The 25,294-nt window shown below is 37.2% G+C and overlaps 1 protein-coding gene across 1 annotated transcript in view; it reads right to left on the reverse strand.

Moving 5' to 3' along the window:
- Window positions 1-25,294, reverse strand: part of LOC138160368 (metabotropic glutamate receptor 8-like) — a 759,152-nt gene that overhangs the window by 309,963 nt on the left and 423,895 nt on the right. Inside the window, exons 3-5 of the mRNA XM_069086985.1 lie at window positions 6,492-6,627; window positions 5,869-6,023; window positions 2,340-2,477 (exon numbers count right to left, since the gene is read on the reverse strand). Coding sequence (XP_068943086.1) covers window positions 2,340-2,477; window positions 5,869-6,023; window positions 6,492-6,627 — 429 coding nt within the window. The remainder of the gene's footprint in view (window positions 1-2,339; window positions 2,478-5,868; window positions 6,024-6,491; window positions 6,628-25,294) is intronic.

Raw genomic sequence — 25,294 nt, forward strand, 5'->3', positions numbered from 1 at the left:
TTAGAAAGATGAAGGGAATTTTAAGTAGGATTAAATAATTCTCTTTTCCAAGCTCATTTGGTTTTGCAATAGATGAGAAACACTGCCTCACTTGGAATTTGGCCTGAACCCCAAAGGTAACAATAATCATGGACAAATACCAAGTCTTGGTTTACTGAAAAAAAATTTAAAACCACTTAAATTTCAGAAAGAATTCCTTGCCTCTTCTCCTGAAGGTGTATTGTACAAAAATTCATAGATCTCTAGTTTTAGAAAGCTGATAAGAAAGATGTCCCCAAGCTTATGAGAACTAAGCTTTTATCCATGTTAATTTGTCATCCAGACGTGGCCCCAAAGGCAATACAAGTGTTGGGAGGCCAGCATTGCCAAATGGGAAGTGTTATGAAAATGATAACATGAAACTTGCTTGTATTGTTAATATAAATATGGCAAAGATGTGTTAAAGATTCTCCAGTCTCACAGACCTCCCTAAGGCTTTCAAAATCATCACAAAACCTGAAGTAAAATTTGAATTAGACATCTATTCATAGATACGTTTCTAGTCAAGCACAGATGAGGCAGTTGGAGGCAAAAATCGATGTTGAATTATGAAATATGGACACTTTTAACTGACCTGTAATCTTCACTCTCTCAAGCATTTTGATCAATAGTATGTTAGGTGACCTTATTTCCTCACTAAAAAATGGAGACAAAAGCTAGATGGGATGTCAGTTCAGAACACAAGTGCTGCCTAGCATCTGTTGAGGAAGTTTTCTCAATGATAATAATTTTAAAAAGAGCCATCAATGACAATCATAATAACAACAATAATAACAAGATCCAGGAACATCTTTCTTTGATTTGCTTCTGGTGAAACATCATTCTCAAAATCATTCCAGGAACAGCCAAAATGAAATTTGGATGAAAATCTGTCTCCTAATGCATTACCTTAGGGGTCTATCCGGTCTAGTACATCAACTCGAACAACCTTTTTTGTTCTACTATTGAAATAGCTCTAATTTGGCAAGTTATTACAATTTCAACAATAGCCAGACACATGGCTAGAATTCAGAACCCATGAAAATTCACCAGTTGATTCCACATTCACAGGTGACATATTTATTCAGTATGCCCACAGCCACTATTATTAAGGGCATGTGTCCCCATACAATTTTGGCAGGGAGGTGCAGGGAGTGGGGGTAGAAATGATTAGAACTCAGACAGCTGATATTTCTAAGATAGCCAGCTGAGTTCATATGACCAGTTTCTAACCAATTATTTGTGAAAATAACAAGGCATTTGATTGAATTCAATCACCTCTTTCCTTACTACTTCCAACCCAAATCATTTGGGGTACATAAACACAGTCTTAAAAAACCAATCTGTAGATTGCTAGGCATCACTATTGGCCTGACATTTGCCTTTGGAGACTATTATACTATTTAACAAGAGGTCAAATACAGAAAGGTTTCTTTCAACTATTTCAGCTGATTAAAGTTCCCTTAAAATCTACCTATACCATTTATTTTCCACTACCCCCCAACAGAAAATCTCTAATCCAACTGATTTCACTGTTTTGAAGTTATGTTATTATTTTGATCTTTGGTCTGTTATTGTATTTGTACAGAATGTTCTTTCCCTTCCATCTTGCCAAATCCTACCCATTCTTAAAGGAATAAGCATGCTTTCATTTCTTCTGTGAAGCTTTCCCTAACTACTCAAACCTACTCTAGTATCATTCTTCCCGAAATTATTCTGTCCAAACTATACAATTTAGTGGTAGTATGTTTTTTTCTGTCATTACTGTTACATATTTTTGTTCAATTATTTAAGTATGTTTATCTTATCTTCCTGACTGATACATCAGCTCCTTATAGGCAAGAATCATGTCTTAAAAGGGTTCTTTTATCAATCTATAATCTTTAGGAGAGTGCTGAGCCCATAAATTCATTCAATTAACCAGCACTCATTGATTGCCTAATATGAGCTCAGTTCTGTGCTAGGTTTTCTATGGAACATAGAAGAAAAGCAGAGTTAACCAGTAATAATTTAATGTCTGGTTCTCTGGAGGAAAAAAAAAAGTATCCATAACATTCTTTTAAATTTAATCTGTATTATTTAGATTTCCTCTATCACTTTAAGTCTGAAAAATCACCAAAATTTAAAGCCCTGATTTGCAACCATTCCCAATTTTTCAGGAGTAAAAGCTCGTACAGAAAATTTAACAATCAGCTCTCAAGAGCCTGCTTGAGCTAGCACCAGCTTATCCATGAATAATGCATCATTCTCTTCCACAGGGAGTTTTTCATTTCACATTAATTATGAAAAATGGCTTCAAATAAAATACCCAAGTATCCAACCTGTGCATTTCTTGATATGACTGTTCCTTTTTCCATGTGATCCTAATTTGCATCCAAAATTCTCCTCCCAAAATTCAGCAAACCACACATTTCTTCGATTATTGGCAAGAGTCCGGCTTCTAAAATATCGATCAAACCCTATAATGTATGAGAAAGAAATGATTTAAAAGTTATTTTATTTGAAATTATCATTTTTAGAATAAAGGCAAATTAAATTCATAATCAAAATGGCATTGCATACACTTGCTAATCACTGATTCATGTGAGTTATCACTACCTTTTGCTAAGAACATATAACAAGGAGTAAAGCTTAGTTGATAGATATCTGACCACAGGGTCAGGAAAACCCAGGTTCAAGTCCTGGCTATGTGACTTAGGGCAAATCACTTAATCTTTCAGTTTTCCAGGCAAATCTTTGTGACTATCAGTCGAAGAGAAGGTATGGACCTGTATTTGAAAGAGTATCTGCATTGACCATCCTTATACCAGTGAAATTACAGTTCCAGCTTCATCCCATCCCAATAAGATAAAATGCATGGAAAGTAAAAAAAATGAAACATTGGCACCAATAACACCATTATCCCTCCCTGAAATCATCTATTTTAAAACAAAGACAAAGTTAGGAGGGAGATAGCAGATCTCTAACCATCATACCAATGTTGGCCCTAAACAACATATATATGAAAATAACCTCATCTTTAATATATATATATATATATATATATATATATATATATATATATTTCTCTTCTGATAAGGGATCCTTTCATTCCCTCTTTGTTGTCTTTCTCTTCTTTCTTCAGCTGTCCTTTCCTCACTCTCCTTTCTAGTCTTCAAATATATGCACAGTACTTTCATTTTGAACTTGACTTGTCAGAACCCCACCTGGTCTGCTCTCCTTGGAAGAACCAAAATTCCATCCTTTTCCTGTTCTTCTGCCCACACAATTTGCTAATATTTTTTCACATTTTCTAGATAATCTGATAAATTGATCGTGGGTAATAATAGGTTCTGATGAACTCCTATTACCCTACTGAGGTCATCAACCAAAAGAGTAATCATAAGGTTAAGAATTTCTGAAACCACATCAGGGCAATGAAGAAGATATTTAGAAACTGACATATCTTTAAGTTCCTACCCCAAGCCATCTTAGACCCTCAGACCATTTAGATATTTGACTAATTCTACATCCCACTTTCCCTTCTTAGACAAATAAAAACAACTGAATGACTAAAACAACATAAAATTCTGGTGTTCATGCATTCATATTAGCATAGATGCAACAGTAGCCTGGATGAGCAAAGACTTTTCTCAGACCTAAAAAATAAATGAGGGCAGTTAGATGATACAGCAGATAAGAGTGCTGGGCCTGGGGTCAGGAAGACTCATCTTCCTAAGTTCAAATATGGCTTCAGACACTTACTAGCTATGTGACCACGAGGAAATCACTTAACCCTGTTTGCCTCAGTTTCCTCATCTGTAAAATAAACTGGAGAAGGAAATGGCAAACAACTCCAATATATTTGCCCAAAAAAACCCAAATGGAGTCACAAAGAATCAGACATGACAGAAAAACAACTAAACAAAAAAGAAATTTGCAGCAATAATGGTTTGCTTTGCTACTCTATTTCTGTACTATATCTACTATGAGTTATATGCTCCTAAAACTGTCACTAGCTCAATGACCATGCCCAAGTCACTTGGAGGATTAGAGAAGCTGTTTCTTCATATAAGAGGCATGTTGGCATAGTGGACAGAGCTCTGGGTTTGGCATCAAGAAGACCTGAGTCTGAATCCTATTTCGGATTCTTACCTGTCATGAGACCCTAAGCAAGTAACAACCTGTCTTAATTCAGTTTCCTCATCTGTAAAAAGAAAAAAATAATAGCATCTACCTACCTCATGGGGTTGTTATAAGCATCAAATGAAATTATATATGTAAAGCATGTCAAGAGTCATAAAGTGCTATGTCAGTGTTAACTATTATTATTTAAATTGGAACAGTTACTACATGCATTATTTGTTCCCAGGGTTGTTATGTGGAAAGACTATTGTTTACCTTAAAGAATTATATAAACATGAGCTATTACTATTATTTGTGATTCTATGAAAAGAGCAGGGTGTTGGAAGGAAGACATTGCAGTCTCAATTCCACCATTCACTTGGCTGTGTCATATTAGGTAAATACTTTGACCTCTCTAGATCTCAGTTTCTCAATGTGTTAAATGAGAGTATTGAACTAGATGACCTTGAAGGTTCATTTTAGCTTTAGCATTCATTTAGTCTATAGGAAATATAGAAAGAAGCAGGAAAAACAATAGGACTTGGCTATTCTCTGCCCCCCAATCATCCCCCTCCAAATCACCTATAATGACAAGGTCTTTATTATAGGCTACATTCAGAGTGAATTACTGTTTCAGAACTCACTGCTATCTATTGTATTAAGTGAAAAATTTCAAATTTTAAAAGATGGGTGTCTTTTTCATAGATCTTCAGAGCTACAGGGGACCTTGGAGATTACTGAAGCAACATATTCATCTTCTAGAGGAAGAGAACTGACTTGCCCAAGGTGAGGCAGAAAGATAGCACAGCTCAAACTGCTACACTATACAGGATATTGGCAACTAAGAGAAAGTAAGAAGAATCATAAGTCAGTAAAAGCAATGCAAGAGGACAAGGTCTAAAAATTGTCATCTGAAACTATCATCTGATTACCAACCCACTGTTCTCATCATAACATTAGGTTACCTCCAAAATGAAACCAAATGGTTCACTTTCCCTTACTGTAACCATGGTTTTCCAAGACTCTCCTTCCTATCTGTTCACTCCCACCAACCTTGGCAATGAAAGTATGGAAAGAAGGAATAGGGGAAAGGGAAAGGGATAAAGAAAAGGGAAAGGAGAGGAAAAGGGAGGAAAGGAAAAAGGAAAGGAAAGAGGAGAGGAGAGAAAAGGAAAGGAAAAGAAAGGAAAGGAAAGGAAAGAAAAAAGGAAAACATCTCAGGAATGCTTTGAACACTTGCCCAAGAAAAGAAGGAAACAAAATTATTGCTCTATAAAAAATAGAAGAAAAGTATCCTTCTTCTCCTTCCTGGCTCTGAGGAAGTAGAGAGTGGGGAGTGTTAATTGTCTTTATCTCTGGCTCCCATTTCAAAGCAAATTTAAAAAAAATCTCCTCCCACTTTAGATTTCTAGAAAAGACAGTCCCCTTTCCACCATTCCACACTGCCTCTCCAGAAGACTCACTGTTTTCAGTCACAAATTATTAAAACATCTCTGAGACTCAAAATGGTGAATGAACTCCTTGTTCATATTCATATATGTGTCTCACCTGGTTAGTAATTGGTCAATTCAGCCAGTACGGAACCAACTATGCACTATGCATATTCACACAAATTCACACAAAGTGAGTTATTACAAATGTTCACATTCTGATTTTAATATCATTTTTTATCCCACTGAGCTTCAGTTCCTATAACGGAAACATATCCATTTGTTGCTCTCAGTCATTACAATGTGTCCTTCTTACCATCAATTGAAGCTCTTTTGGGTAGAATAGTTACAGCCCCCTCAGCAATTTCTTCTTGTTGATAGACAGGTGATATTTTTGAGCCCCAGCTATCTGAGCCAATCCAGAGAAAATGCCCACTTTGATTTATTTTTTTGGCAGCTTCCAATATTCGCCTGTAGGAACGAAAATAAATAAAACCTACAGCATTTACCAGGAAATTCAACAAACACAAACCCTAGAACACTATATGAATCAAGGTATACATACTGGTAGATCACTATTACACAGTCGGTCAATCAATTATTTCAACTGCCTAGATCATATCTCCTTAATGGAGTCCACTTCGACTCCAGTACTTGTTAATTAGCCTTATGTTAAAGCTCACTTGCATCCTTCAGCCTTTCATACATACTTATTTCTTCTCTTTTAATTTCTGGATTTTAGCAGAGAGAAGCTTGAGCCTTAGGAGCTGAATGACTGTGGGGGCTCAGTACAGCAGAATCCAGCCTTCTCTAGAATGACAAGGCCTTTTTCTTTACATAGTTTAAATTTCTAATGTTTTACATCATACATAAATAAACTGACGGAAGAATAGGGATCCCCAGATCTGATTCTCCACAGAGAAGAAAAGAGACACGTACCTGATGTCATCCTCATTGGCAAACATGATCACTGCACGAGCATTAGGCGTTTCCAATAAACGTTTAATGATTTTGTCAAATTCTCCAGGTCTTGGTTCACGTGGAATTTTCTGTGACTGAGCAATACAAACACCACCTGCAAAGGGAGAGAGAACAAAAGAGGGCAATGCTGACGTACTGATGTTTTCTAATTAAAACTGTGGTTTTAAGAGAACCATTAAGGACAGTTGTTTATAAAGGCATAATCCTGCAAAGGGAATTTTGCTTCTTCAAAATCTATCCTTCTCACCTGTAGGAAGCAGTCTTGTTTTAGTGACACCTAATTCTAGCTACAAAATGATACCAATTATGTAGCTCTACAACAGTTCCAAAATCTTTAATTTCCACTAAAACAATGGGTTACTTTTCTTGATGTGCGTGAGAAAGGGTTGCTTGAAAAAAAATTAGGAAAGTTTAGTAACAGAAGGAAAAATAGCAGTTTGATTTAACTCACCTAAGCCTTACCATGTCATGCACAAGATTTATTGGTAATATGACCCTGAAACAAAATCCTTCCTTTAAATTTGAAATTAGCTTCCACCATTCAATGGGCAAACTATACATTAAATCCCATACATTCTATGGTGAATGTAAGAGTGGCCTTCTTCCAAGGGGTCTACTTTACAGGAAGTCAGTAAGAGATAACCTTGGACTTGAGAATGTTCTTTAAATATGAAGCCATTGTGGTTAGAGATCCTTAATAGGGTTTTATTCATCCCAGTAGCAAAGTAAGAGGCAGCTTGGTATCAGAAAGACTCATGTTTATGACTTTGTTTCTGGCCTCAGACACTTACTAGCTGTATGACTCTGGGCAAGTCACTTAACCCCATTTACCTCAGTTTCATCATGTGTAAAATGAGATGGAAAAGGAAATGGAAAATCACTCCAGTATATTTGCAAAAAACAAAGCAAAACACAACAAAAAACACAAATGGGGTTTTAGTTAACAACTAAAAACAACTGAACAATGCAAAGTTCCCCTTATCACAAGAGGAGAATGGAGAGGAAAGAGGAAAAGGGGGAAGCAATGCTGTCTTTTTCTTCTTTCTGACTTTCCATGATCTTCTTCCCCATTAAGCAACTGGAAAAAACATTAAAAATTATCTAGTCCAAGTCTTTTTTTGGTTCATTTTATAGTTGAGGCTGAGAAAGATTAAGTAACTTCCCTGAGGGCAGTGAATGAGAGAGGTCAGATACAAAGCTAGGTCCTTTGAGCATGAGCCCAGGCCTCTAGCCACTATGTGATAATTTATTCTCTCACAACATGGAAGGGTATTCCAGCTCATTGAGGGAACCAGGGAAAGACAAGGGGAAACTTCAGGTTTATCAATACACTAATGCAGTTAGAACATGAGCTAGAATAGTGCATTAACTAGGGTGTTGGAATGGAAACATGGAGCCAGAAGAGCTAATACTTAACTTCTACTGTAATCTTGCCCAAATGAATCTCCTTTCTTCAGCTGTAAAGGAGGTCCATTTGATTTCCCTTCCAATTTTTAAACTATGATCTGTATTTCTATGGACTGAAAGAGTTAATCAGCTTGAGGAGTTGAGATCAACTGAAAATCAAAAACCATCTATAATATTGTTTCTTCAGGAAACTATGTTGACATCTAAAAAAATTGCCCTAAAAATTTAGACCACAACCCACTTTTAGGTTGGAAACTACCTTCATTGTTTAGGAAACAAGGAGAGTGAGTACCAAGGAAAATACTTCACGTAACTATGGAATCTGACACTAGAATTGTAACCTTCTCCTGGGAACAATACACTGGCCTTTCCAAACTACAGATTTAATTAAATTGCCTTAATTACTTGAGCATTCTTTTGAAGACCTATTCTATCCTGAATAGCATTTTGAAACCACTAATCACTGCATAGTCAGTGCTTCCTGGCAAAGTATCTGAAGTCCTGAAAAAAAAATGTTCTAGTGACAACTTTAAGCAAGGTAGACAGGCGATGTAGACAGAGATGTCTAGCCTTGAATTATCTGGGTTGGGTATTTATCCTGCTTGAATACATCACAAAATTGCTCATCCTTCTGCTTCACCTTGTCTTTGTCAGCCTGGTCTGCATTTATTTTTCTAGAAGGAGAAGTTATATAATTATTGGGTATTTTATTAAGACACAGGCTGTATTTAACTTTTCAGAAGAAAGGAGGGAGGAGCTTGGGATTCCATTCCAGGTCGTGACACTGATTCATAGTGTGTATTTATACATGCCCCAAACAGTCCATAGCTTCATTCATAGGATTCATGTGTTCACTGAACAAATATTTATTTTGTTCCTACTATGTGGAAAGAGTAATTAGGTGGCACAGTGGATAGAGTGCTGGGTGTGGAGTGAGGAAGACTCATCTTCCTGAGTTCAAATCTGGCCTCAGACACTATTTGTATGATCTTGGAACAGTCACTTGACCTTGTTTGCCTCAGTTTCCTCATATGTAAAATGAGCTGGAGAAGGAAGGGGCAAACTACTCCAGTATCTTTGCCAAGAAGATCTCAAATAGGGTCACAACAAGTCAGATATGACTAAAACAACTGAACAAATGTGTGGAAAGAACTGAACTAGTCATTCTGGGAGATACAGAAAAGTCTAACTCAGAGTCCTACCTCTCAGAAAATTGGCTATTTAATTAGAGAAACACACACACATTGATATGAGTTAAATAACAGTCCAAGAAAATAATACAAATTATATAATAAAATAGAATATGATTAAATGATAAAATGCAAAAGGAGTAATCTATAATCAGTCAACAAATATTAATTAGGTGCCTATTATATAATAGGCATTGTGCTGAGGGCACAAATATAAAAGTGAGATGTTCTTGCCCTCATGGATTTTATATTCTACTGGGGGGGAAGGGATGGGAGAGGACAAGGGTAGCAGAGGAGATACAACATGTTCACAGATAAGTAAAGACAGGGCATATGTGAAAAACATACAGTGATGGCAACAGAAATAACTGAAGGAATCAGTGAAGACCTTTAAAGAAGCTAGCTATTGAACTGAGCCTTGAAAGGAGTTAAGAGATCCAAAATTATGGGGAATATGATCTGTGATCTTTTAACAAAGGTGTCCTGGTACAAATGACTAAGCTCTACATTCCAAGAGAGTAGAAGAAAAAAGTACTTCTAAGGAGAGTGAGATGACTACGGACTAAAGTCATCAGAGATTATACAGATTCTGTAAAAAAAAAAATCACAATTCATAAGTTTTGTCTACATGACACCAAATATCCTGATTCACTAACTTTATAAACAAATTGCTTGAATTAACACTGATTCTGAAAATGTATTTGTATATGTATATATGCATGTATGTATGTGTATATGTGTGTGTATGTATGTAGAAAGGGGAGTTATGAGGGAGAAACAAGGTGGGGTGGGGGGAAATGATGCAGTTAGGGATGTAGTGATCTTTTAAAATGTCCTAACCATTCATTTGTCAACTTTAAACAAAACTGCCTGTTTTGGTGGTGTTGGTTTTTTCCCCTATCACCAATCTGAAATTTTTTGTTGTTGCTGCTGTTGTCATATTTGTTCCAAATCTGTAATTTGATCCCTGTAGGATACCCTCTGGATGGAAATTTTCTCCACCAGTGTGGATCAGCAGCTTCTTCAGAACTTAAAGTCTTAGAGAATTGCTTGGGGCCCTGGAAGACTAAATAACTTTCACATAGCCCCATAGTATATATTAGAGGCAGGGATTGAACCCACGAATTGCTAAATACAAGGCTAGTACTTTATCTACTAGACCATGCTGCCATTTACCAATTTGAACACTAGATTATTTTTTTTTTCAGCCATATGGAAAATTTCTTGAACTACCTACAAGATAAGTTGGTGCCTGGAAATGACTGAAAGGCAGAACAAAATAAATACAAAAGCTAAGAAAACCTCAAGGGAGTAGCTGCTCATAAACAGAATTGAGATCTAGGTAGAAAGAATACTTATTATTAAGTTCCAAGGGATTGATTTAGTCATCTAAATTTTTCCTGAATTTTATGGATTACTTAGAACATAGGGAAGCCTCACTACAGAATCAAAGTTTTCTATATCTAGCCAAGATCACCTACAAAGCTGTGCTTTTACCACCACCCCCCCCCCAAATAATCATGGTTTTTCGGCTGCCACAGAGATGGGCATCAATAGTTTCTCTTTTTTAAACCAAAGCTTATGATTCAGCATGTCACATGAGCTAAAACCCATCTGTTCCTCCATTTCTGCATCCCCATCACTGGCAAGTCATAAGGGAGAATGAAATAATTCAACTCCCATCCTCTGATCTGCTGCTAATAGCAGTGGTGGGACAGGTGCCATAGACATACTTAAATGGCTTGGACCAATGAAGCCCAGGTTTAAGCTACCTGGCCAATTCAGGAATTCACAATTTGGACTGCTTGCCATCCTTCAAATCAATATGCCTCTGAAAAATCCAAGATTTGAGAAGTCACATTGGCAAAACTCATTCTGTATGAAGCATAGGAAATTTATATCAAAGTCATCCTATCTTTCAGGGCAAGAAATAGAATGCTACAATAGAGTGATTACTTTGTAAGGGAATGCAAAGGATTGCTTGTCAGCCCTTATAAAAGGTACATAAGGGCATAAACCTAACGCTAAAAGGGACCTCAGGGGCCAACTAGGCCAACTCCCATTTTACAAATGGGGAAATTAAGGCCTTGTGAGATTTAGTGATTTGTATCACACAAGAAGGAAGCATCAGAAGTTGAAATGGAATCCAAGGCTTCTGACTAGAGTCATTGTTCTTTTGTTTTTTTCTTCTTTTTTTCTCTTCTTTCTTTTTTGGGGGATGGGGGATACAAGGTGGTTAAGTGCCTTGCCAGGGTCATATAGTTAGTGTCGGAGGATGAATTTGAACTCAGGTCCTCCTGACCTGAGTCAGGGTACATGGCCAGGGCTGGTGCTCTATCCACTGCACCATCCAGCTGCCCCCCACTGTTCTTTCCCATGTACTGTGCTGCCATTGTACAAGGAGAAGGAGCACTGGAAATTTTACCTTTATTGTTTTCGTCAGACTAGGAATTTAATTGGTCTGCTCGTATAGAAACTGCTTCTGCAGCTCAGTGGTAATTTAGAGACTGATCTGAAACACTGGGAGGATAAATGATGTGCCATCAATACACAGATAGTATGTGCCATAGGCAGGTCTCAAACACAGGTCTTCCTGGCTGTCAGCTATGCCAATGCTGCCTCTCATTTTATATAATGCTTTACAATTCACAGAATGTTTTCTTCACAGGTATCCAGTGTTGGTAGCAATCCTTTGAGGAAGGAGAAACTTAATTGGAAAATCAATCAGAAATTAAGATAAAGTATCTAGAAAGGGTAATGTAAGTTAATGAGAAAATGGCATTTGATTAGTGTGCACATGCATACACACACACACACACACACACATACACACACGGAGAGTGGCTATCGAGTGCTGCAGAGTGGAAAAATTACTAGGCAGGGAATGAGAAGACCCAATGGGACTTTGAGCAAGCTGCTTCCCTTCCTTTGTCCTCAGTTTCCTTATATGTAAAATAGGGGTTTCCACAAGGTAATCAAAGCAGCTCACATTTTTAGAGCACTTAAAGTAATTCCTAAACAACCATCCTATAAGATAAGTGATGCATGAGGGGCCATCTCCATGTTAAGATGAGAAAACTAGGAGAATGACTGATTTACAAGTATCGTGCATCTTGGGCATCTTCCGTATCTAAAATTCTATGATATTAGCTTTTTGGAAATAACATTTTCCATAAAGCAAGAAATACTTATACAAAAATAGGAGAGGACAAGAATCTTAGCAGAACAAGGGAAAGAGATAAGACATCTGTGACTGCAAACCAACCAATTGTTTATTCAGCACATACAGTGCTAGGGGGTAGGGAGAGAAAGATAGGATCCTACTCTCAAAGGGCTTGTATTTTAGAGTGTGGGTGCTAGGAAATCAATGAGAGTGAAATATGGTGACCAAAGTATTTTTAAACAAGTTTGCAAACCCCAAAGTAAGAACTGCTGGAGGAGACATGTATGTATATACATAAGTATATAAAACACACACACACACACACACACACACACACACACACACAACAAGGAGCAGCTTTGTTAACTCGCTAAAGAGTTGACCTCAAACCCAGGAAGACCTCAGTTCAATATCTGACACATACTGGTTGTGTGACCCTGGGTAAATCACTTCTATTTTTGGTTTTCCAAGCAATGTTCTAAGAGTACAAAAGGCAGCAAAGGTGCTGACCTGCATTGGTAGATGGAATTTCCTTATGGACGTCCCCTATACCAATGAAATCACAGGCTCTAGATACCAAAACATAATAATACTAAGAAAAGCCCCTGTGTTACTTACTATGTCTATACAGCACACTCCATCTCTTTTTCCAACTTCTTGACTTTGTGCAGGTGGCTCCCAATGTCTAGAATGCACTCTCTCATCACCTCTTCCCTTTAGAATCCTTTTAAGGACCACTCAATGTGCCATCTCCTCCTCCCCCCTCAAGAAAAAAAAAGTCTTTCCTATTTTGGTTAGTTATTAGCTCTCTTTCCCCCTGGAAATTACTCTGTAATTACTTATCCATATGTTTATCTTATTTCCACCCTCCATGTTCCCCAGTAGATAGAGGGTAGGAATGGTTTCATCTTGTCTTTTATCCCCAATACCTAGCATATTATCTTTCACAGACAGATCTACCAAATGCTATTAAGCTGATTTTTTTAAGGCAAAGGAAAAGAAAGGCTGGGAGACTGGGAACTGAACATAGAGAATAGGAAATTTGCTTGTTCTTAAAAGTAATAATTGCTTAATATCATAGAAAATAGAAAATCTGAAAAAAACTATATATGTCTACCTATTTGCACATATATATGTATGTATAGTTCTAGCTATGATGGTGTTATGGGAAAGGCCTTTAATAGCATTAAATTCATTATAACTGCATATGTACATTTTAATGAAACAAAACATGGTTGTTACCTATGCACCAAATGCTTTCATTACTTCACCAAATTAAGGTTCTCAGTTAATCAAATTCAGTTCCTTTTTATTCAATTTGTCAGGCATGTGTAGGAGAAGGCTTTGATCTCCAGGTTTTAAAATATTCTCTGTTATAAAACTTTATGGATTTTGAAAATAGAAAACACTTTCTTGTTCATCATGGCTGAAACCGAGTAATAGAGAAGAGAAAAAAGTAACCATATATTTTTAATTATTTGTATAAATTTATCAGCAGCAAATCAAATGGAACTATAAAAGAAAATCAAGAACAGGTATGCTCTCAGCACCAAAATCCTTGATAAGATGGACTCTTTAAATCTCTCAGGAAGCAGAAGTAAAATAACACTTTTACCTGATATAATTGGTTCTTTAGTACTGCTTAAGCAAAATTTATTCTAGGGTTCAAATAAGTGTAATCACACCCCTTGCAATAATATTTTCACCTGCTCATGTGGTGCACAATTGGGACTTGCCAGCAAAGTGCACAGCAGGATTAAAGTGTGTGAGTTTCTCAGCTCAAAGTGGACCCTGTGTGTTACTTTTCTCACTTAAGCTCTGAAAATATTAAAATTAACCTAAATGTATTAGAAGGATTCCATATGTGCTTTCTTTTCTAGGAGCAAATGTATAGATTTTCTAACTCCAAACACTTGTCTTTCTTTTTTATTTAATCAGGAGTCATTCAGTTTTCCAGAGAGGGTGGGTAAGGGGATGTAAGTGAAGGGAACGGAAGTGGGGGGAAAAAGATTTATGAATTTGTTTGCTTCTGTTTCGGGATTATAGAAACTAGCATAAAGTCACAAAAGCACAAGGATCAGTAAAGAAAGCTTTTAGATTGTCTGACTTCCCTTTAGTTCTTAGAGAGATAACCAGCTCTCAAATGCTATAATTAGACCTTTATGTTACTTTTAATGCACTGAAGACCAGTTAGGTTCTTGCTAGAAGGGTAATGTCTTGGGATCTTCTTCAAACATGAGGCAGTAAGAGTATCCATTACCTGAAGATCTGCCCCTCAAACAGGCTACATTATGGAATGCCCATGAAGATATACAGATAAAAAGACAGTCAGACCCCCACATCTAGCTTTGCGATAATAAGCATCCAAGTAATAATCCCTCCTCTATCAATAAGTATAAAACTAGGCTCTCAGTGTTCCTTTTCAGCCCAAATCCCACACTGAACCTCAAAGACTTTCACACACAAGATGGCTTCCCTTCGACACCCTGGCCTAAGGGGTGGGCAATGTGTGGCAATGAGTTTTGTAAAATTTGGATTCAGTTGTAAGGCTACATGTAAAGACCTAGAAGGTCACATGTGGCCTTAGGGCTGCAGATTCCCCACCCTTGCCCTAGCCTCTCAATTCAGCATCCTCTTTAACACCCATGCTCTGCATCTTTCCCTCAGCCACTCAAAGCAGCTTAGATAGCTTGTATCTTACCACCACCCCAAATTGTGTGACATTTGTGATCTTGAGGAAGTTAGATGGTACAGAGCACTGGACCTGGAGTCAAGATCTGAGTTCAAATCTGACCTCAGATATTTATTGACTATGTAACCCTAAAAAAGTCAATTAATCTGTTTACTTCAATCAATAAACATTTATTAAGCTCCTACTAAATGCCAAGTGCACTATGCTAAACATTGAGGGTCAAGAAAAAAAATGAAAATGACAGACCTTGCCCTCAAGGAGCAACTCACAAAATATATACACAAAGCAAGATATATATAGGATAAATAGGAAATTGTTAATAGTACCTACCTCACAACACTGTGAAGATCAAACAACATATTTGTAAAAGTGCTTAGCACAGTATAGCTGCCATCTCTACAGTGTAATCTTTGCCCTGAAGTCTAGTATCATATCAACTGTCTATTCTACAGCTTAATCTGATACCCCAGCATCTCACACCTAGATCTAAAACAGAATTCTTTATCTTCCTCCATGAAGCCTCAATTCTCTATTTCTTTTGTGTGCAACATCATTCCCAGTTTCCAGGTTCACAACTCCATACTTATCCTTTATGCTTTCTTCTTCCTCATCCACCTTAACCAACAAATTGCTAAGTCTCAATTCAACCTCCACAACGTCTTTTATATTTCATCATTCTAAGTACCTTATCAGCTGTCATATGGATTTCTGCAATGCCCTCTTAATTTGTCTCCATAATTCTGCTATCTTCTCCAACCCACCATCCTCCAAATGTCAAAATAACAAGGCATAGGTGATCAAGTCCACTCCTTCACCTCCACCCTGTTTGCAGATCAATAAAAGGAAGCCTAAAGAGGTAAACAATTACCTAATGCCAAACCTCTACTTAATGGCAGAGCTGGGACTTAAACCCAGAAGACTCCAAGTCCAGGAGGGTACATGCCCTCATGTCATACAGTTTAACTTCCCATGGAGATGACAGCCAAGTGCTTTGTACATTTTCAAAAGCTATGTAAATGAGCTAGTTTTATTAAAAATGAAAAGAGGCATAAAAACTTTTCAATAAACAGAGCAACCATGCTAGCTTACACATTGATTGACTAAACTAATATTGATATTAACTAACTAAACTAACAAACACTGTAGATTAGTATTGCTGGGTGTTGGGACAAAAGTGAACCATTTTTTTGTGGCAGTCTTTAAATGCCAAGGAATTTGGACTTTATTCTGTAGGTAATGAGGAACATGTGAAAGTTATTAAGCCAAAAGTGTGCCATTAGGAACGCTAGAATCAACAGAACCATTAGGAAGATTAATTTGGTATCAAGGTGTCATCAATTGGAGTGAAAAAGAGGCTAGAATTAGGGATCCCAGTGGCAATAGTCCAGGCAAAATGCAGTAAAACCTAAAAATATGTGGTAAAAGTGGGAATAGATAGAAAAGGAGAGATGTTTGTCGGGGATGGGGAAGATCTTAAAATGCCAGACCTAAGCAACTCATTGATTATAGGCCAGGGGAAACAAGGAATCAAAAATGGCACTGACATTTTATGAGGGTTCTTATTTAAGTAGAAACTTTTGCCCCTTTTCAAGGGGTGTTGAGGCAATACTGACACAGCCCTTGAATGAAGTGGTATTATGGAGGGTTATTTTTGTTTGTTTATTTGGCTGTGATTGAGTAGATTCCTAGGGAATTAGACCAACAACATGTCTAGAAGCACTGAAAATAAAAACTGATTGCCTCTGAGATGTTCAAATGCTTAACCTGAGAAGAATGGATAAGAAAAGAAATCTTTAATTGAGAAAATTCTTATACCAAGAGATGGAATTAACCTTGGGAACCATTGCTTCACATTACTTGGGATTTAAATACTTGTAGATAGAAAAAAGAAAATAAAAGTATTAAGCCATTGAATTAAATCTATTACAGAATTAGTAACTAACCAAGATAGTAAAGGAAAGGTTGCATTCTTAATATCCATTAGACATAGATGATGTATTTGGATCACTGTAGAGTGCTTACCTGAATCAAGCAACAATGGCCAATCAAAACACAGCAAGTATAAGAATCTAGATACCAAGGTCACCATCCCTTAGCTAAAAGTAAAGTGGCCTTTATACTTGTAATGGAAAAAAAAGTTATTTTTAAGTACTAGCAACATCTGAGATGCTGTAAGCATTAAAGACCCTGTTATTCCCTGAAGCCACTGACCTCTCTCCCTTCTCCATCTCTACTCCATTAAACTTCATGAAAAAAATAGTCTGTATGCTCAGGGACATTACTTCTTCACCACCCACTTAACACTCTATTCTTTGTAATCTAGTATATACCTCCCATCATGTTACCAAAAATATTCTCTCAAAAAGTCATCAATGACCATTTAATTGTTAAGGTCAGTAGTCTTTTATCATGTCTCATACTTATTTGCAGTATTTGATTACTGTTAGTTCAGCCTGCATGCACATCTACACACATCCACACACACACACACACACACACACACACTTTGAAACTCTGTTCCAGTTTCTTCAATGATTCATAACTTTGTTCTCCTATCTTTCTGACCCTTCTTCCTCTATGTCTTTTGATGGCTCATCTTTTTTCTACCTGAAAGCTAGCATTCCTAAGCTGTTATGATTCTTCTATTTACTCTATATTTTCTCTTCTTGAGTGGTTTCATTCACTCCCATAGATAAGTGGATGACTCCTAACTCTTTATCTGACTTGTCTCTCTTCTGACATGTGGACCAACATGCACTACAGTGTCCTGGATAATATCTCTAAAAGAGGATAACTGAAAGTAGCATCAGTACCTCAGATGTAACAACTCATATAGTCTTACTCCAAATCTTGTTTCCTTCTTAATTCCCACAATCCTCCCAGAGTTCTGAGCTCAAAACATGACAATTGTCTTTGATTCTTCCTTCTTTTCTGTCCTACCTACCTTCTATTCTAACCTTTCTAACCTGGAACTTAGGTTCTTCATTTTCAACCTCAACTCCCTCCAAATCTCTTCCATAGTCCCTTCTCTGCGTTCTACGTCTACCACTGGGACTCACATCGATTGGATGGTGATCTCCATGTGACCGGGGGCTCTCTTTTGTTTTTCATTATGTCCCCAGTCATTTCTACAGTGCCGAAAATAGAATAGGTGCTCAATAAGTGCTTGTTGACTGACTGGTTGGTTATATTTCCACTTTCACTGTCTCTTGCCTGGATTTTGAATCAACCATTCAAATATGTAAAGTGTCCTCTATGTGTCAGATATTCACTGTGTTAGGTATGGATGGTACAAAGACAAAAATAAATAGCCCCTTCCTTCAAGGAGCTTCCATTAGGGGAAACACTATGTACACATATAAAATAATACAAAATACTTACAAAGTAAATACAAGTTAATGGGGGGGGGTGGTAGAGTGTATTATTAGCACTCAGGGAATGAGGAAAGCCCTGATGTTTAAGGTAGACCTTGAGCTGGCTTTTAAATGAGGACAAGGATTCTGACAGTCAAAGAAGAGAACAGGAGACAGCCTGTACAAAGATGCAGGGACAGACGGACATATATGAGTAAGACCAATGTGGCAGGAGCACAGAGTCTTTAAAGGGTGGAAATGGACGGTACCTAGAAAGATAGGCTGAAACCAGATTGTGAAAGGCTTCAAATGCCAAACAGAGGATTTTGCATTTCATTCTAGAGGTGATAGAGCCCCTGGAGGTTTTTGAGTAGGAGAATGATATCAAACCTGTGCTCTAGGAATATCACTCTACCAGCAGACTGGATAGGGCAGAAACCTGATGCAGGGAGATCAGTTAGGACATTACAGACAGCCCTGCTCCCAAGGAAACCCACAATCAATAGTTCAAGAGAGAAGAGACAATGTCCTGGACTAGGGTAGTGGCCATGTGAGGAGGAAGAAGATAACAAATGATGCAAAAAAAAAAATGCTGTAAAGACAGAACCAATGAGATTTGGCTGACTGCTAGGATACTGGGAGTGAGTGGGAACGAGAAAGAGGAAAAATTCAAGGCTAACTGAGATTGTAAATCTGATTGTCTGGAAGGACAGGGGTGCCTTTTCTAAAAATCAGACAACTGAGAAACAGGTTAAGTTTGAAGGGAAGGGCAATGAGTTCTATTTTGGACATGTTGAGTTTGAGGTGCCTAAGGGACAATGGGCAAGTGGTAACATGGGTTTGAAAAAAGCCAGGTGGTCCAGTGGATAGATCACTGAACCTGAAGGTTTAAATTCAAGAAGACCTGAATTTAAATCCAGCCTTACTTATTGGATGTGTCATCCTGTCAAGTCACAATCTCTGTTTGCCTCGGTTTCCTCAGCTACAAAATGGGGATAATAATAGTGCCCACCTCCCAGGGTTGTTTGGAATATCAGATGAGAGAGAAGGGAAGGAAAGAGAAAGGGAAAAGAAGAGTGAAAAGAAGAAGGGAATGAAAAGGGAAGGGGAGGGAGGGGGAAAAGATAGGGGTGGGTGGTAATGGAAGAGCCTTGGTGTATAACCCACAGTTAAGGAGTATGATCTGTGTGATGATTGCCTCACTGAGAAAGCAAAAGGAAAGAAAAGTGCTGTTGCAAACATGTATAGCCAAGCAAAACAAATACACAGCGAATTTTGAATTTGGAGTCAAGAAGAACTGTATTTATACAGCCTATTTGACTGAGAAAGTTATTTCTGAACTAAGTCTCAGTTTCCTCATCTGTAAAATAAACTGATTAGACTAGATGACTGCTAAGGTCCCTTCCAGTTCTCAATAGAGAGAGAATGATTGCATGTCTGTAACAGGGATCTTTTTTCTCTTACTTTCTCAATGGGAAATAGGTGGACTGGGGTGAGGGTTGGTAGAAGAGGAAGGAACAAAGAGATCTTCAGGAAAATAAAATAAAATTGAATAAAAAATAAGCAATAAAAAGATTTGATCCACTTCAGCACAATGTCTCTAACTCAGTGTAATATTCTTAGTCACCTAGGGCACTGAGAGAGCAAGTGATTTGCCTACAGTAAAAAACAGGCAAAGCTTGAATCAGTCGTCCTGACTCCAAACCCAACTAACTTTCTATCCATTGTACTACACTGCCACCTATGCGCTTTCTATAAAAGAAAATAATTTCCCCATCTATGCCTCTTTGTATCTAGATAATTGCTTTACACACATGGAAGTAGAGGATGTGTTTATAACCTCAGGGGGTGCATTTCAGGCAGGAAGAATCCATTCTACCCAAGAGCTTTTGCGTGAGTGGAAATAACCCTATAGAAATTTATGAAGGAATAAATTGTTATCCTTTTGTCATTTTGCAGTTAGGATCAGTTTTCATTCCTATGCTTCAATAACATTGGGGATCATTGAGCACTTAATGTCTTTTCCTAAGTTTCTTTCCCCCCTTCTCCCCAACTCAGAGAAATATTATTTAAAAAATGACAGGAATTTATAGCAAATTGTCAAATAGCTTCTTTGAGCATTGACAGTCAGGTCAATAGCCCTTCTCATTTGGAAATATATTAGATGAAATGCAAGCTTCTTTTTTCATCACAGAAACATATTGATGAGGGAAGTTTTTTAGGATTTCTAAGAATAATTTTCAAAATAATTACATCTTAAAAATAGCATATCATGCTGATAAAATTTGACACATTTAAGTGTTAAAATATCAAATTCAGGTGGGATAGTTACAGTAAACTAAAATAACAAACTCATTGCACCCAAAGGATATCATTGGTTTCGTGGGCAGGAAAAAAAAAATGATTTACTGTTGTACTTTTTATTTTTTACTTATTTCTACAAAACAGTGGGACTGTAAAGAATATTTTTTTCCTTAAGAAGTATTATATATTATTAATTGTGACAGAAGGAAATCAGATCTCCTACAGAAGTTTGTGTTATTGCTTTATTGATACAATGTAGTTATTTTTTAAAGAATACAGTATGTGATATCTGAATGATAATGAAAGTCACTGGAAATGTATTACATAGTTACTCCCAAAAGTTTCATTGCAATTTTAAGTTTTAATAGCTGAAATAGTTATTTTTATTTATAACTTAAAATTGCACTAGGATGCTTGAGACATCTCATACTTAATTTTTTTTTTAACTGTGGGTTGGTAATGTTTGACTTCTCTGCAACTTAGTTTACTCCTCTGTAAAATCAGGATAATAATAGCTATAATAAATTTAACTTACAGGTTTGTTCAGAGTCTCAAAGGGTAGAAGGAATGTAAAGTATTTTGCATCTTAAAGCATTATACATATGTCAACTATTTTGAATAGAACAGAGAAGATAAGATCTGTGGCAAATATTGTCATGCAAAGTACAAGATCAATTAGGTGACCCAGCTCTCCAATACAGCTCTATACCTGGAGTCAGGAAGGGCTGAATTTGAACCTATCTCAGCCCCTTACTAGTTGTGTGACCCATAGTAACTCTACCTCTGTTTCCTCATCTGTAAAATGGGGATAATAATAGCATGTTTTTCACAGGATTTTTATAAGGACAAATCATAAGAGATTCTGTAGGGGAAATGATTTGTCAACCTTAAATAAACCATTATACATGTGCCTTCATTGGTGAAGGGAGGTTCCACAACAAGAATTTCCTATATGAAGGAAATAACCAGTCCAGACTAGAATCACTCATCCTATCATTATCCCAGGAAGTTCAATCATGACAATTTAATGTCCACTACATCCCTACTTTATAAAGATCATGCCCCAGATATCATCAGGAATCAAAACAAAATTTGTTTGTGATTCTGGGCAAGTCATTATATTTCCACATCTTTAAAATGATGGGATGAGAAGAGATGATGCCTAAGGTCCTTGACAGCACTACCCTTCTGGGATTCCATGAAAGCTCATAGGGAACTTAAGATATCATCTGCTGGAAAACTTTCTTTCTTGGTAAGACCCAATAGATATTGTTAGTGACAGCAGGGTTCAAACCAGATCTCCAAGTGCAGTCTTGAACAAAAAACTCCATCTCCCAACTTCAGGAATTTTCTCTGGCTCATTGTCCCCCAGGCCTGGAATGCTCTCCCTCTTCATTTCTGCCTCCTGGGTTCCATGGTTTCCTTTAAGTTACAGCTAAAATCCTACTTTGTACAGGAAACCTTTATTGATCCCTTTCATTCTAGTGCTTTCCCTCTGTTGATCGTTTCAAATGTGTCTTTTTTTAGGATAGTTATTCGGATATTATCTTCCTCCATTAGATTGTGAGCTCCTTGAAAACAGGGCTAGAAGTCTTTTGTCTTTCTTTATACCCCAGCACTTAGAATTGGTGCCTGGTACATATAGTGGGTGCATGTTTAGTGCACATAATAGACAATGCTCATTGGCTATTTCAACTATTTGCACACTGCCTCTCAATATAGCCTGCCTTGTAGTTTATTTTGAGCAAATTTAATAAATCTACTCTGGAAATGGAATTTCATGTAAAATACAAATAAATCATGCCAGGATACATGGGGGAAAGAGAAGGAGCAGCAGGTCCATTTAAAGCCTTAATGAAAAAGACTAGAGGAAACAAGAAACAAAATTTAGGGTAATGAATCCTGCATTAATTATTAAAAATTCATGTTTATAGAACATTTTAAGGTATCTAAAGCTCTTTTCTCAACAGTCTCAAGGTTGTTGTAAGGATCAAATGAGATAATATATTTAAAGCACTTTTCAGACTTTAAGGTGCTATATTTTTATAGGAAGTTATTATTATTGTTAGATTATTTTTTTATTTTATTTTTTTCTTTTTTAAAGCAATTGGGGTTAAGTAACTTGCTCAAGGTTACATGGCCAGTTATTATTTCTGGGTGTGGTGCTGAGTATCAGAGCCCGGATTTGATCCAGGTCATCCCGACACTGGAGCCGGTGCTCTTACTCGCTGTGCTACCTGGCCTCCCCTTATTGTTAGATTATTATTAGCTAGTAAATGTTGAAATAAGGACTTGAACACAGGTCTTTTTGAATGCATGCCTAGTACTTTTTCACTAGCCTTATATTGCCCCCTCTTTATCACTGTACACCACTAATTACACTCTACTTAGAACTTGAGGAATCTTTAATACTATCTTTAAAAAAAATGTACTCATATCTTTTGATTTTACCTACATTTTCTACATTTATCTATCACTGTTCTATATGTAAGAAATCCGCCCTTATAAAGAACAACCAAGACAGGGGGAGGGGAAACAGTTCAGCAAAAGAGCCACACATAAAGTACAGAAGTTTAGAGTATAATTTATCAATAGTTTGTCCTCAAACCATCTGCTAGTGCCTCTCCAGGAAATGAAAATGGGAAAAAATGACAGGTTACACTTAAGACTGGTGAGGGAGAGAATGAATGGAATCCTTTTCTGGCTCATGTTTTGGTAGCTTTATTTTTAGTTACTCACATCTCTCTCAATGCAAAATGCCCTAAAACAGTCTATCCATCTTCTTCCTCTTTCTGCCTCATATTCTTCTTCTCTTTCTTCCCTTCTCTTTTTTTCCTTTCTAGGTCTTACCTTCCTTTCTCTCAAAATCCAGGGGTAATAGGTAGAGTATGGGAGAGAGGGAAGAGGATTCAATTAACTTAAAGCAATGGAAAGAGTGCTATATATAGATTCAAAGGATACAGGTTCAACTAACTCATCACTCAACAAATATCTATTAAGTACTTACTATGTGCCAAGAACTACTTTAAAATTGGGGATAAAAAAGAGACAAATACATAGTCCTTACTCTCAAGGAGCTCATTCTAATTAGAGAGACAACATGCAAACAACTATGTACATAGAAAAGCTATACAATGTAAATGAGAGGAAACCTCAGAGAGAAGGTACTCTGAGGAAGGGGTTCCAGGGACAATTTCTTGTAGAAGGTGGGATTTAAGTCAATTCTTGAAAGAAGCTAGGAGGCAGGAATGAGGGGAGATGTGGAATAGCTGGCTAAAAGCCATGGAATCAGGAGATAGAGTGTTCTCTGTCTCAGGTCCTCACATTTTCTCCCTTTATACCATTATATTTGGTGATCTCATTACCTCTATTGGTCTATGTAGATGAGACCTAAGTAAACTTGTTCAGCCCTAACTTCACCCATGACCATCTTGAATTGTACATCATAAAGGCAGGTCAAATACATGTACAAAACTGAACTCATTATCTCTCCCTTCTCTTCACATCTTCCCTTCTTAATGTCCTTATTACTATTAAGAGTATCACCATTTTTCCAGACACCCAGGTTCCCAACCTAAGTTTCAGATGTGAATCCTCACTCTCTCTTACTTCCCCTATCCAATCAACAATCAAATCATGTTATTTCCATCTTTGTAACATCTCACACATATGCCCCCTTCTCTCCACTGTGATAGCAACTACCCTGGTATGTGCCTTTATCATCCGATTCTTGGATTACTGTAACAGTCTTCTGGTTAATCTTCCAAACACAAGTCTCTCCCCATTCCAATCTATCCTCAATGCTGCTGTCAAATTGATCTTAAAATACAGGTCTGACTCTGTAACCTCCCATCAAGCCACTCAAGTGGCTTTCTACCTCCCAGTTCAAATATAATATCTTCTACATGGCATTCAAAGAAGCAATGAGGTGGCTCAGTAGATTGCTGGGCTTGCAATCAGGAAGACCTGAGTTCAAATTTAGCCTCAGAAACTTCCTAGCTATATGACCTTAGGCAAGTCACTTAACCTGTTTGCCTCTGGAGAAGGAATGGCAAAGCACTCCATTATCGTTACCAAGAAAACCTTGTGGGGTCACAACGAGTCAGACAGAACCAAAATAACTAAATAACAAGCATGACTTTCAAAACCTTTAATAATCTGGCATCTTTCTACCTTCCAAGTCTTCTTATACCTTATTTCCATCCATATACTCTGCAATCAAGCAACATTATCTGTCTTGTTCTTCCTTGCATATGACAATGTATCTCTTATCTCAGCATTTTCATTAGCTATAGCCCATGCCTGGAATGTTCTTCCTCCCCATCTATGCCTCCTAGCTACCCTAATTTCCTTCAAGTCTCAGCAAAAGTCCCACCTACTGCAAGTTTTCCCCCCAGTCCTCCTTAATCATATCTGCCCCCATATAGCTAGACAGATGGTTAGATAGACACATAGGCAGAAAGATGGATATTACCCACATATGCATATATATGTATAGGTATATTTGTGTGTATGTATATACATGTGTATCTTTTTTGTACACAGTTGTTTTGAGGAGGTCTCCCCCAATAGGCTGTGAATTCCTTGAGAGCAGAGATGTTTCTGAGGTTTTTTTGTCTTTTCATCCCCAATATTTGACATATTATCTGGCA

This window comes from Petaurus breviceps, unplaced genomic scaffold, assembly GCF_028583685.1.
Source record: "Petaurus breviceps papuanus isolate PSGF00001 unplaced genomic scaffold, PetGlider_PUasm1.0 181, whole genome shotgun sequence".
NCBI classification, from domain to species: Eukaryota; Metazoa; Chordata; class Mammalia; order Diprotodontia; family Petauridae; genus Petaurus; species Petaurus breviceps.